This window comes from Periplaneta americana, chromosome 3, assembly GCF_040183065.1.
Source record: "Periplaneta americana isolate PAMFEO1 chromosome 3, P.americana_PAMFEO1_priV1, whole genome shotgun sequence".
Lineage (NCBI taxonomy): Eukaryota > Metazoa > Arthropoda > Insecta > Blattodea > Blattidae > Periplaneta > Periplaneta americana.
Genome location: NC_091119.1, coordinates 46630503 through 46645401, shown reverse-complemented (window position 1 = coordinate 46645401; position 14899 = coordinate 46630503). Strand labels below are relative to the sequence as shown.

The window sequence follows — 14899 nt, the reverse complement described above, 5'->3', positions numbered from 1 at the left end:
TCTCAAAAGCCGCCATTTTGAATGCAAATTTGAAATTTTAAATGGAAAGGCTGTCATGTAGGTACTCAAAATCATGCGAAATTTTCTGAGAAAAACAATGGTGCAATCCGTTTTGAGATATCTCTAATCGTTTTCAAGTTATTTGAAAATAACTGTAATTAATGACACAAACATTAGTTACTGCATCTACAGATATTTTGTAACATGGTACGGTACTAAGGAGGCTTTGGAAAAGGTGTTTTTACGCAATTCTGGTAATTAACTTTTCCTGCTTTACTGTTTGGTTAACCTGTGACAGTTTCAATGCATTGTTATGATTATTTGAAGCTTTCCTATAACAAATTTCTTGATTTTCGTGATGACATTATCGAAAGAGAAAAAATTGATATCATTCTTCATTCTGGTAGGTTAAGCCACAGAAATGTTGCAGCAGACTGGACGAACAGTTCCCTGGACATTGGATTGGTCGACGTGGACCAGTAGAATGGCCGGCCAGGTCTCCAGATTTAACACTTCTGGATTTTATTTTTCTTTTAGGGTTACATAAAGAGCTTGATATATGAAGAGAAAATTGAGAATGTGGATAGAACATTTTGTAGCATTTCTGGGGTGACTTTAGCACAGGCTTCAATGATACGGTTCTTTAAATGTTTCACATTCTCAATTTTCTCTTCATTCTACCAAGCTCTTTATGAAACCCCAAAAGAAAAAAATCAAGGGGTGTTAAATCTGGAGACCAGGCCAGCCATTCTACTGGACCACGTCGACCAATCAGTGTCCAGGGAACTGTTCGTCCAGTCTGCTGCAACATTTCTGTGGCTTAACCTACCAGAATGAAGAATGATATCAATTCTTTCTTCTTTCGATAATGTCATCACGAAAATCAAGAAATTTGTTATAGGAAAACTTCAAATAATCACAACAATGCATTGAAACACTCACAGGTTAACCAAACAGTAAAGAAGGAAAAGTTAGTTACCAGAATTGCATAAAAACACATTTTCCAAAGCCTCCTTAGTACCGTACCATGTTACACAATATCTGTAGATGCAGTAACTATGTGTCATTATTACAGTTATGTTTAAGTAACTTGAAAAGATTAGAGATATCTCAAAACGGATTGCACCATTGTTTTTCTCAGAACATTTCACATGATTTTGAGTACCTACAAGATCCTCTTTCCAAATGTAATCTTCATCTTACGATGTTTGGTGACGTATATACGTCCGTTGATGTGACATATTAATGAATTTTAAATACTATTATAGTCACAATCATGCCATGGTATGAAAGAAAAATTACACAACCTCGAGCGGGAATCGAACCTGCGACTTCCTGTTCTCCGGTCAGTAGCTCTATCACTGAGCTATCGAGTTCGTCTCACGCCAAAGGCTTGGAATTATCCTTTCATACTGGCGACTGTTATAGAGTACTGTCCATAGCATCTGATCTAGTCAGCACTGCTTATGGGTGTGAAGAAACTTTTTACAAATGTAATCTTCATCTTACGATGTTTGGTGACGTATACACGTCCGTTGATGTGACATATTAATGAATTTTAAATACTATTATAGTCACAATAATGCCATGGTATGAAAGAAAAATTACACAACCTCGAGTGGGAATCGAACCTACAACTTCCTGTTGTCCGGTCAGGTGCTCTACCGCTGAGCTATCGAGTTCGTCTCACGCCAAAGGCTTGAAATTATCCGTTCATACTGGCGACTCTGTTATAGAGTACTGTCCATAGCGTCTGATCTAGTCAGCACTGCTTATGGGTATTTCAAAGTTACATTCAAAATGGCGGCTTTAGAGATAGCAGAGGGCTAGAATCGAATGTGTCACTGGTAGAGCATTTGGGCTTACAAATACTGGTAACACATATAGTAATCGAAAATCAAGCATATGGAAGATATTTATATGGCTCCAGACTTTTGATTCACTCTGTATTTCGAATTTAGTTGAGTACCAGTACGGTAGTGGAGGGTCGCAAACAAATGTCTACCCCAAAAGTGGGTCACACCTCCAAAAAGTTTGAGAACTACTGGACTAATATAATATACAGTAGGTACTCAGAAACTGACCCTAACTTCAATTGAAATCTAAATTTAAATCTACTCTGTATTTACAGGACCACGACAAGGACACAGATGTAACAACAGAAGATGAAATCAAGACGATCAAGCAAAACAACAATAATAATAACAATAACAACAACAAGAACCTGAGATTCTTCGGGGACACAGACCAGGAGTCTGTCCACTCAATCCTGAAGCAGCCAAACCACACGACACTGCGTCGCTACAAGTCCAACAACAACACCAGCAGCAGCAGCAACAATGGTACGAGTAATAACAGACTGCAGGTTCCGTCAAGGAACTTGGGGGGAGGGGGGCCGCGCCACCACCGCAGTGCCGGAGACGTGGCCACCAGCTCCGCAGAGAGCACCACTGAGGGGGACAGCAGTCAGCAGTCACAGCGATCTGTTGTCTACCTGCACGCCGCCACGGGTGAGTCACAGGCTCCGGGATTGGACGCGGAACACAGCCTATCCTTTGCTTCCTTATCATACTGGAAGTACTATGATGGGCAAAATATGATTTTGACATTCTACTGGAAAATTGTTTCTTTTTTCTCCGAGTGTTGTGCTTATAGTAATGTGTGTGTTCATATGTGTATACAGTAGGTATCTATACTAGTTAATATATGCTGCAATGTTAAAATCTCCTCCTTTACATCTGGAGTTGTAGATCTTGGTCGTTCTCTTTCGATAGCATGAGGTCCAACTTCTCATGTTCATACAGGCAGTTATGTCTTCCAACATGAAGTGCATATCTGCTAGTTCCTGATTTGAATACATTTCGCACAATACAATTTCAGTCAACACATGTATCGCTTAATTTACAGACACAGAAACACAATTTGGTCCACCTGAATTTTCTCAACATGTGCAGCATGTTATAATACTTAAGTTATAACTGGAAAAATTAGGGTGGCCCAAATTTTGTTTCTGGGTCTGTACCCTTCGTCTTGCAATTGCAAACTACTAGAGTGTCTCAGATTAGTATCTTCTAATAACTGCAACCACCTGCGAGAAGAAAGACTTTCTGGTGAATGTCATTGTTTTGAAGGCCAGAACTCGGAAACCAAGTATTTCCGGACCCATGTTGCAATAAACTTTTTTTATTGTCTACATATTGGGAATCTATTACTCAAATAATGCCCAATGTTTTTTAAACACCCCATAAATGTTTGTTCTTACTGGTGTATTTCCTATAAATGTCACTGATTTGCTTTCATTTACAACTATTGACATATTATATCTTTCCCCTATTTATTTCAATTTATGTAGCATATATTCATTATCTGCAATAATCATTGGATCATCTGTATACATGAGTAACAAGATAAAATTATTTTTATTTCAGTTATCTTGAATGTTTAAATTTCATAATTTTGTTTCCATTACCAGAAAACATTTTCAATATATAAATTAAATGGCAGCAGGGAGAGCCCACATTCTTGTCTTACACCAATATTAATTGCTTCTTTTATCGTTGAACCAGATGCTTGCTTTGTACAAATTGTAGTTTTATTGCAAATATTTTCCCATACTCGAAGTAGGTGTTGAGGGATATCTTTATTACCTAATTTTTCTCATAGTTTACTTCTGTTTACTTTGTCAAGGATGGTCAAACTTGGAATAATCTACAAATAAAATATGTTTTTCATGATTCAATTCTTTTCTTTTTTCATTAATTTGTTTCAGTGTAAAAATACTGTCTATTGTGGATCTCCCTTTCCTAAACCCTGGTTGCTGCTATAATAATATATTTTCGGATATTCTTCTCAAACGTTTTGTTAATATTCTGGCATAAAGTTTATATGCATTGCACAGTAAGCTTATTCCTCTGTAAATATTTTTATCTAATCTGTTACCTTTATCAAAAATTGGAATAATCAAAGCTTTCTTTTTTTCTTTTTTCGGGTATTTCAGCTTATATCAACATTGACTTAAAATATATTCTTTAGTGGTATATTTAAGCAATTCTATATTCCAGTTATCTACCCCTGGAGATTTTCTACTCTTAGTTTGAGCGCTATCATAAGTTCATTATATTCCAATCCATCAATCATTTCATTTATGTCATTATACACAGTTTCATTCTTTTCTTCTGGAGTACACTTACTTCAAACACACTAATCACTGTTTTTCTCTTAGTACTTCAATATTTGTAACTCTCTTTCTCTTTTATTAAGAAAGTACAATTTGTCTTCCGTGTAATCTGTAGGTAGTCTTTTTTTTTACGTGTACTGGTAACATCTATATTTGACTACACTAACAGAAAAAAGAATTAAAGAATTTTGTGGAATGGAAATGCAGCTGTGGTTGCCATGGAAATGAGTATGTCATATTCAATAAAATGCACAGGCTGTGTAAAATGACTATGTGTACGAGTCCATTCCTATATGAAAAAGGATTTCGAATATATACATAATTACTTAGAAGAGTTTATTATAATCCAGGGGGAAGGGTTGCAGTATATTTGAAAAAATTTTTACTCAGTTGTAATTTGATACGCAAGCGAAACACACGCATCCATAATAGGCCTACATGCGTAAATTGTTGTTTACTTGAGGCAACTAAGGCAGGAGATAATAGAGTAGGGTGGCCAGTTCCCTTCTTCCTCCACTGCATACATCACTGAGTAATAACATATTACACTAAACAGACTTGAGATGTACCTATACAAACAATTGTTCTTCCTTTGACACATATCGTCAAGTGACGTGTACTGTCTGATAAAACAGATGTACGTGTCAGCCAGAACCTAAATCATGAGCAAACTAGAGATAGTTAATACAAGCTTGGCATTACTCTCATATAGATAAGAACTGGCTGTTATTCATAGCTTATTTCATTAGACATTCATTAGATACCGGTACACTTAAATCTTACACCAAATTGTATTTCTCATCCTAATTCCATTAACCCTAATTCCTGCATAGACGTTATACGCTATCATAGAAATCCCACTGTCACTTTCACAAGGCTAAATTTAAATACTGGGAAGCAAAAGAGAAAATAACTCGAGCATTAGATAATGGCAATATGGTGAAACGAGGATTGAGCGGATTAAATTGCTATAGGCTATACTGTATTCTGAAATGCTCACGGTATAAAAATTCCATAATTGAAAACAAAGTCTTGACTGCGTAAAGATGCTTTGCAAGTGTTTGTATTAACTATAAAATTGAGGGAAGAATATGATGGGAAAATTGCCTAACAGTCCTATGATGCCTATGTTTTTGCAGTTGGGGACATTCCCGGGCCAGCCAGATCTCAGCGCAGTGGAGTCGCCCGAAGAGCACAGAGTAGAGAGGAGCTGTCATCTGCAGGAGGGTCCTCCCGACCGCTGCAGCAGCAGACACGCACAGTATCACGTTCTATCTCGGTAAGTGAAGAGCACCCAAGTGTATATACATGTTTTCTTCATTATCATCCCCTACCTACTTCATTACAGTCTCCTTCATCTTCAAAATCTTCTCTACATACTTATCACAAAGCATATCCTCAAATACTGCAGTGAAATGCTCATTACAGCTGCTCCAATCGAGTTGAACAAAATTGAAAAACCACAAAATCAAGCTCTAACACTAATTACAGGTGCAGTTAAAACTACACCTAACTTATTATCCAATGCAACTCCATACTCATTAGAGACCTCTGGTACAAGATTTTGAAGAACAAGCAGTAATCCAATATGAAAAATTAATGAGATTATCAACACAAACTATTGGAGAAAATACAATGCTTTTCTACCTAAAGGGACTCATTTCAAAAAGTACAAAAACTAAAAAACCATTTCAACTTCCCAATAATATTGAAAGGCTTCAAATAAACATGAATCCACTTGCTAAGAAAGGCTATTCCCAACTACAACACCATATTATAACCCAACCTTTCATTTCTGTAAAATCAAATATACATTCAATGTATAGACAAAGGTTTATGGATACAATGAAGAAATCATCTAAAGATCGTGCATGAGAACAACTACTTAACCCCAATCTCATACCAGATAATCCAAGGAATTCTCTGTAGCAGCTTTTCGTCTCCTGACTGGATATGACGGCTTGGCTAAACACCTGCATGAGATTGGCATTATTCCATCATAAAATTATGTTCTTTGTGGAAGGTATGACACCATGAACAGAAACCATCTACTGTAGTTAACTGCCAGTCTCTCCTAAACACTCCTAACATCTACGAAAAGTATTGGACTGCAAGACAGCTGATGGCTTTATTGCTAAGATAGCTGAGCATTGGATAACAACACATACTTTATCATCCTCATCTTTACCGTATTTTCTCGAATACCCCGTGCCCTCGAATAAGCCGCATTCCCCACTTTTCAAAAGGGGAAAAGAAAAAAAAACAAAAATAAATATATTCATGATAATTAAAAACAATTAAAGACCTTCTCAGAAAATAGCATCAAATTAATTAAATATGTGACTTGGGTGGAAGAAGTAATTCTGAAGCATTCATTTATAATAAATGATTGTATCCAATACCTGAATACATAGTACTTGTATCCTTGAAAAGTCACATGGTTCTGGTAGTGAAATTATTTTCTTTTCTCCTGAAACATGTATTATAGATTTATTGGTATCCTTATACTGGAGAGGTCTTCAATTAAACATAACTACAGTTAACAATAAATTTTATCCTGTAACAGGACGCGTTTCAAGCTCATCCTACTGCATGCACTTCATCGTAATCAAGCAAGGTATATAGACAGTACTAATAGTAGGCCTAATCAAGAGTGAATTTAATTCAGTTTGTCTTGGTTAATCGGCCGTTTACATGATATCTTGCAATATTAATAGCACGCGTCAGTAAATTAACTACCGGTACCGTAATTTTGTATGATATTACGTGATTTGTTATAATAAATACCTGTTATCACTATTAACTTCATTCTGCGTTGTTTCGTCATCATCATCGCCCGAGCATTCGTCGACAATATTGTTCTCTGTTCCGTCCGATTGGAGATGTTACACTTTTTGAAGATCTTTTCAACAAGAGGAAGCGATATGCGTGTCCATGCACCACGGATCCATTGAAAATATAAGACACATAAACTATAGATAGATAGATAGATATTTATTAGCCTTAGGAAATACAATGATTTCATGGCATCGTCAGAGTGAATACATAATAAATATGCGGTTACATACATGTTTTTCCGACATACAAGATGTCTACAATAATATACAAATAATATACAATCAATACATTCAGTAATGAAGTCAATTCTCCACAGTTTTCTTCAGACCATTACTTGTACAAGGTTCTTGGTTTCCTTATCTTCTTGGGCAGTCTCACCCCAGACATGAATCAGATAGAAAAGAAGAGCAGTAAACACAAAAGGAGATACTAACTACTGTAAGCTAAATTTGGAGTGCTAAACTAAGATACTCATTGACAGTAAAAGGCATGTGGAAAAGTAAAATATGTTTCACTGACTTTTTAAATCTAGCATAGCTAAGGGCTTTAGTTTCAACAGGGAGTTTGTTGTAAAGTCTTATCCCTGTATGTGATAAGCTATTGAGACTTTTGGATAACCTATGATGATTAAAATGTAAATTATTGCATGTTCTTGTGCTGTAGTTGTGATAATCAGAGTTTATTTTAAAACTATCATAATTTTGGTGGATGAAACAGACTGTTTCAAGAATGTAAATACAAGGTAGGGGCAAAATATCAAACTCTTTGAATATTTTTTTACTATCCGAGCGAATAGGTACTTTCTTTATAATTTTCAATATTCTCTTTTGCAGTCTAAACACTTGTGCAAGTTTTGATGATGACCCCCAGATAATTATCCCATATGATAATACAGAGTGAACATAGCCAAAGTAAACCGCTCTAAGTAGTTCCTTGGGAGTTATATTGGTTAGGACACGGAAAGCATAACACAAACGACTTAGTTTATCAGTTAAGAATTGAATATGACTTTCCCACGTGAGGTTGGAATCAATCCATATCCCTAAAAATTTTGTACAATCGACGTCCTTTATTCCAGTATTATTAAGTAGTATTTCAATGGAGTCATGTAGTTGTTTCTGACTGAAATACATACAAACGGTTTTACTGACATTCAGTTTTAGTCTATTGCTAGCTAACCACTGTTCTAGTTGTCTTGAGGTTTCATTTATTTTCTCCTGTAAATTATTTTTATCAAGAGCATTGAAAACAATATTGGTGTCATCTGCAAAGAGAACGGTTTTAGCTTGTGTTATCCTTGAGGGAAGGTCGTTTATATACAGGAGAAATAGAATTGGGCCAAGTATGGAACCCTGGGGCACCCCGCTTTTCATGATAGTGGGATATGATTTCATTGAGCCTATTTCAACAAATTGTTGCCTTGCACTTAGGTAAGAAACAAACCAACTTTTAGCTAACCCCCTTATCCCAAACCATTGTAGTTTCTGGATCAGTATCATGTGGTCAACTGTGTCAAATGCTTTGCTCAGGTCCAGGAATAGCCCAACTGTTTGATTCTTGTTGTCTTTTGAATTTAGAATAAATTCCGTGAAAGTGAATATGGCGTTATTAATTCCTTTGCCTTTTTGAAATCCAAATTGAGCATTAGATAGTGCACCATTGCAATCTAAAAACCGAACTAATCTATTATACATAACTTTTTCAAGGATTTTGGAGAATGTAGATAATAGAGATATCGGCCTATAGTTGTTAATATTTTGTTTATCTCCCTTCTTAAATATAGGACATACTTTTGCGAGTTTGAATTGTTCGGGAAATTTACCACTAATTAAAGATGAATTGCAGATGTTTACTAGTGGAGCTACTAGTAGTACGGCACATTTCTTTACAATACCATCCGGAATGTCATCAGGTCCACAGGAAAGATTATTTTTTAGTTTTTTTATTATATCGAGAATTTCATCTGCAGTCACGGGAGATAGAAATATGGTGTTTACATTTCCTGTTCCATGTAAGGTTGTTTCCTGACTACCTGTTACCTGGTTATTAGGATTGTCTGCTACATTTGCAAAAAATTTATTAAAAATTTCAGCTATTTCGAAGGAATTTTGAATTGTTTGACCATTATGTATTATTGAAAAGTCTTGATTTGAGACTTTGGTATTTTTACAAGTTTCTTTCTTTACAACTTCCCATATAGCTTTACCTCTGTTCTGTGCTTTCATAATGAATTCTCCATTGAATTTCAGTTTAGCTGCATGTATAACTTTCTTTAATATGCTGGTATATCGTTTATAATGTAATTTAAGATCTAGGCTATTTGTAATTTGGCACAATTTATATAACTCCTTTTTCCTCCTAGAAGAAGTTACAATCCCCTTCGTTATCCAATTTTTTGAATTGTTGAACTGCTTATTTGTAAGTGTACATTTAAGCAGTTCAACAATTCAACTTGAACTTGATTTTGACACACGTACTGCTAAACTGAACGTCATTTAACAATGTTAACAATCACACCTGAACTTAATTTTGAAACATATGTAGGCTACTGTTAACCCAAACACCATTTAATAATGTTAAAAATTGAAATACCCGCGCGAGAAAATGATGACATGCGGTACCACTCAAGAGGGCTAGAATAGAGGGCTTTCTGGCACCACAGTCTAATTTAGTATATGCAGTCATAGATAGCTAGTTGCTAACCACTATACTTGTTTTTTTGAAAGATGGGACATGACAGTTTAGCGGCCGACCTTGGAACTACAGTGCTATGTTGCCAATATGGACTACCACGCTGCCAACTGATTGAAGGTATCAACTGACGTTACGATGGCTGACGTTAAAACATTCATTGACAATTGACGCAAAGGTAAGAAAATAACACAAAAATCGACAGAGAATCAAAGACGAAACGTACCAATGCTAACACTGTGTGCACAATAAATGTCGCCAAGAGAGCTATTAAGCACTCGCCATGTGGGAACGGTAAGTTTGGCAAATGAACTGTTGTTACCATAGCAACAGGCCTACCACGCTATGTGACATTCAGTTGTTTTTCCGATCGCAACGCTCCTGTCATGTCCCATCTTTCGAAAAAACAAGTATAGGATCGCTACTGTCCCCTCGTCCCAGACAATGCGAAATAGTACCGGCACAGTCTATTGTTCCTAGTACTCTCAGTTGGAGCATTGTATCGCAGAAATGCAAAAAATAACCTCAAGCTTCGTGACTAAATACTCGACTGTATACTGTGGGACCACTTCAGGAATTGCGCGGGAAGAAAATCCGGCAATGTCGCCAACTTAATTTCGAGCAACCCGCGCACCCATATTTTTTACTTGTATATTGTGAGGTGGGGGAGGGGAAGGCCGGAAAATACGATATTTCTTCTTCGCCGTCTCCTTAATCTTTTCATTCTTTTTAATCATTCTCGTCGTCATTATCACCATCATAAATTCTAAACTGTACTTACGAATAGCATAGGCATTTCTGCCTGGCATGACTTCACAAGTCTATAATGCATACTAGTAACTAGCAACTAGATGACTTGCAAACTACATACTAGGGAGCTTTGGACATGTACGCTATAATCATGACCTTCTTCATAAACAATTTTTATAAAAACCAAGAATCACTGAATTAAGAAGGCAGTGTCCTAATACAGTTTCATTAGGAGTTATGTGGGAAAGATAAGGGCCTAAAATATTACAATACTTAAAAAAATGGTACTAACAAATTCAATATTGAAAGTTAACGTGTTATTCTACATTATACTTTAAAAGACCTTCAGATTTCATAGCTCCAATTGCTGATGATAAGGCATCCATGTTTATTTAATCCATAGTATATAGCAATAATACTTTATCCATTGACTATTGCAGGTCCTGGCTCCTTGGAAACCTCGTCACTACAGAGAAGGGATGGAAGTCCATTATGACAATAACGAGAGCAAGACACTGGGACGTAACAATGGGAAGCCTCCCAAAATACCGACGTCCCACCACTCTACCATAAACCGCAGTAATGGAGGGAACAGATACAAGAGCAAGGAGAACCACACCACTCCGCAGAAGCAGCGAGTCAACAAAGCCATGTCCATTGAATCACTAAGCCGCAAGAACGGTAGCAGTCAGGGACAGTACAGAGTGCCAATAGACAAGAAGCGATCTGGTCTTAACTCATCAACATCCGTCGAGTCTTTGAACCAGAAGCAGGGCAGAGACAGAGGCGTCAGTTCCAAGAAACACTCGGCACTTAACTCCTCGGCCATGGAGCTGAACAGCAACAAGAGTTACAGGACGGCTACCAAGAAAGGTAGCGAGAGTTCTGCTAAAAAAAGTGGGGCCAAAGTGTCCCGATCTGCTTCCATGCCTAAAGATTCAAGACTCACAGCTGGCTGGTTCAAGCTGCGCAACAAGAAGCAAGGCACTTAATGCAGTCTTACCTGTAAACATTAACACTACATGAAGGTTTGTTCGTCACTTGGGTCACAGAGTCCAGAGTCGAGGTGGTAGGGTTCGGGAGTCTGTGGCAAAGTGCAGCGGCAGTACAGAACTCGGTTTTTCTGACCCTCTGCACGGCCACAGGAAATAGAATAGAATAACTAACAAGAGGTAATTCTAATCAATTTGTTGACCTTTCTTCGCTATCTGGGGTCCACTTACAAATATAAATAAATATGGATTATGAACCATAACATTCACTCACATTAACTCTTTAAAAACATGTGACTTTAAGACAATATTAAGGTAGTAAGTTGAAACAGTAAATTTCACATTATGGGAATGGTAAAAACTTAAATTGGGAACGATCCTGCTGCCTAAGTGAGTGCAGGGAAAGAGTGGGCATATACTAACCAAACTGCCTCTGGAACAGTGACCCTTGTGCCTTAAAGTCGCAAGTCTCTGCAGTTCGAGTGATTTTCAGCTGTTAGCGCTCGTGCTCAGTCTCTGGACTTCACACAAACAAAATCAAATGCAGCCATTTCAGAAGAGTGAACGATAGTGAGCATGTAATATAATAAACGTAAGTAAAATGCCACACAAAGAGGTTAAAATGCAATAAATTTAAGTGAATGTATTCACAATCAACACTCTCCTTTGGAGAAAAATGTCACACACACATATAGAATCAAATACAGTCAATTCTCAAACCAATGAACATGAATCATGTATTTACAAAGAACCCATGTTATGAAATAAAATTGTCTTCGATAAAAGCTTCATAAACCAGTTCAGATTATGAAGATATAAGATCGCTGAGTGACATCTAAGGAAGTAAATCTACTTAATCGATATTGCTTACAGGCCATGATTGTTTAGCGAGCCACCTCTACAAGATAGGAATTCTTACTTTACCATTCTGCACTCTATGCAACACTCAAATTGATATGAACGAAGAACATATGAAAACCTGCAGCACACTGTCTGGAGAGAAAGACCCAATTCAAAGGTATTGGAGAGCAAGAGCGCTGATGGCTTCATTGCCAGATGCCAGGCATTAAACAACGACGACGGCTTAATCCATATTCAAAATGGAAAGGAATGCACAGAAATGGAAATACAGTCCTTGATTTTCAGAGAAATGCACAGCAGTACTAATGGTGCAGAGGGAATGTCTAGCTGTATGATGAAACTTCGTGAAAACTTGTCTGTAATGTTCATCCTTCAAACCATTCGATTCATCAATCTCGTTCCAGAAAAACGAGAAGGCATACAGTATGATCTGGATTTTGCTGCTAACCAGATTATAGTATATATGCACAAAATGATGTTAGATGGTTCACGCAGCACTTTCCCAGCCTGGACATAACAGGCAGTCCAAAGTGCAAGAGTGATTATCCTGCCAGTTAAGCTATAACCAATTAACACAAGTGACAAACCTTACAATGATATCACACTATCTCTCTCAGAGTTTAACATATTAACACATTGAGTTGAGCAAACCTATACATGGCAAGTTTCTAATAATAATTAATTCTTTACTAGTGCCACATCTTCCGTACTGTAAGTAATAGACATAACAAGTTATGAAGAGAGGCAAGCAGGGTGATAACGATGGTAACGTTACTTCCAGTCTGGTATTTATACAAACGTGAGTTACCATGCAGGACGATAGTCGAAGAAGCGTGATGTACATAACTGTAGAGAACTATATTTTTGTAACTTAATTGTGAAGTCGTATGCGTATCACGAAACAATGAATCCTCAAGTACGGTGCTGACTTGTAATATATCATAGGTGATAATTGTTGTGTTTAAATGTGTTGAGTTCTTTCAGTGTGATTTTATCTTTTGTTTTGTTTTTTTTTTTTTTAACTAACTACTTGCTTTTAATACAAATTCCAACATGATTGTAAATCAAAAGGAATGTATGTTCCAATAAAGTTTACTATCTCTAACAGCAGAGTTTAATTTCACTGTTATAGCACAAGACTCCTGCGAATAAACAGCTAGAGTGCTGCTTCCAAATCCCATCGAATTCAAGTGGAATTTATTGTTGACAAACACAGAGTGGGCCAAAGGAACTGGATTGCTGTTCAGCTAACAAGCAAACGTTCTGATGGGGGCAGACAAAAAAGTTAATTTTCTTTCTTCCACCATGTTAATAATGTCAAAACAAGTGCTTATACAAATTTTGGCCACTTGACCGCAATTACGAGGCCGTCAAGAAAGTGATTTTCCCTGGGGCCATTTATAGAAAAAAGCACGATTGCATGGAAAGATTTATTGAAACAGATAGGTACAGCAATTGTTGCGCTATTTGCCAACATATCCCCCAGTGGAATTGAGACATTTGTCATACCTTGGGATCAATTTTTGTGTCATAGAAGTCAGCCGCCTCAGATCAGAACCTGCATTTGACTGCGTCTGCACACCTCTCAGTCGATCCCATGATATGACAAATGTCTCAATTCCGATGGAAAATATGTTGAAAAATGTCTCAACAATTGCTGTGTCTGTTCCAATAAATTTGTCCATGAAATTGTTTTTTTTCTGTTAACAGCCCTTAGCGAACTTATTTTTTTACAGCCCTCGTAATTGCGCTCAAGTGGCCAAAATTTGTATAAGCACGTATTTTGACATTATTAACATAGTGGAAGAAAAAAAATTAACTTTTTTATCTGCCTCCATCAGAATGTTTGCTTGTAAGCTATTTCGGGAACATCAGTTTTATGGGAAATTAAATGCTTCAAATTTCACTCCTACAAAATCTCTAACAGACGTTTATTTTTACATTTTTATTTGCACACATTGCAGCTTCTCAGTTACAAGAAAAGACTCATCTATTTTTTGTTAATGGATAAAATAAATCCACAGGGTACATAGTTTATTCATAATTGTAATTATGATAAAACCTCTTTTTTTTTTAATATAGTGTGGAGTCTCAAAACTCACTATCTTGAGATAGCATACAATTCAGCAGGTCTCATTACATGATTAAACAAACGAATGTGTAGTTCATTGTCAGTGCTCGCAGGAGAATCGGACCAACTTTATTTTACGATATTGTAAATGTTGATAATTATGTAAAAAACACTATGAAACACTTCTTCTCTATATTCACTGAAAAAACACCACAGCTACTTACAATAGAACTATGCAACGACTCTCAAGTTTCATCTTTCTAAGAACACCTTTCTCGAAATATTTAAGACAGAAATGCCTGACGAAGTTTGTGCTTATCTCATTCCTCAAATTTATGCGTGTATATTACTATTGTGGAGAAACTTTAAACAAAAACCGTATTAAAAAATCTAACTTCAATGAACTAAGAACCCGAGATAACACCAGCAATTAATGTCATCACCAAAACAGTTCAAAAGATAAATCAAAGTTTCCACTTGCGTAGGCAAGGGGGGATTCAGTCGTCTGAAACAATTTCA

General features: G+C 36.7%; 1 protein-coding gene across 2 annotated transcripts in view; it reads left to right on the top strand.

Annotated features, from left to right (window-relative positions):
* The window catches only part of blo (bloated), a 295193-nt gene extending 281779 nt beyond the window's left edge, over positions 1 to 13414 (top strand). The window contains exons 5-7 of one of the 2 annotated variants that reach the window (XM_069820485.1): positions 2132 to 2342; positions 5317 to 5456; positions 10897 to 13414. In XM_069820485.1, the coding sequence (XP_069676586.1) occupies positions 2132 to 2342; positions 5317 to 5456; positions 10897 to 11448 (903 nt within the window). In that variant the 3' untranslated portion in view covers positions 11449 to 13414. Of the gene's footprint in view, positions 1 to 2131; positions 2511 to 5316; positions 5457 to 10896 lie in introns of both variants that reach the window. The other variant, XM_069820484.1, reaches the window with a different exon arrangement.
* The last annotated feature ends 1485 nt before the right edge of the window (positions 13415 to 14899 follow it).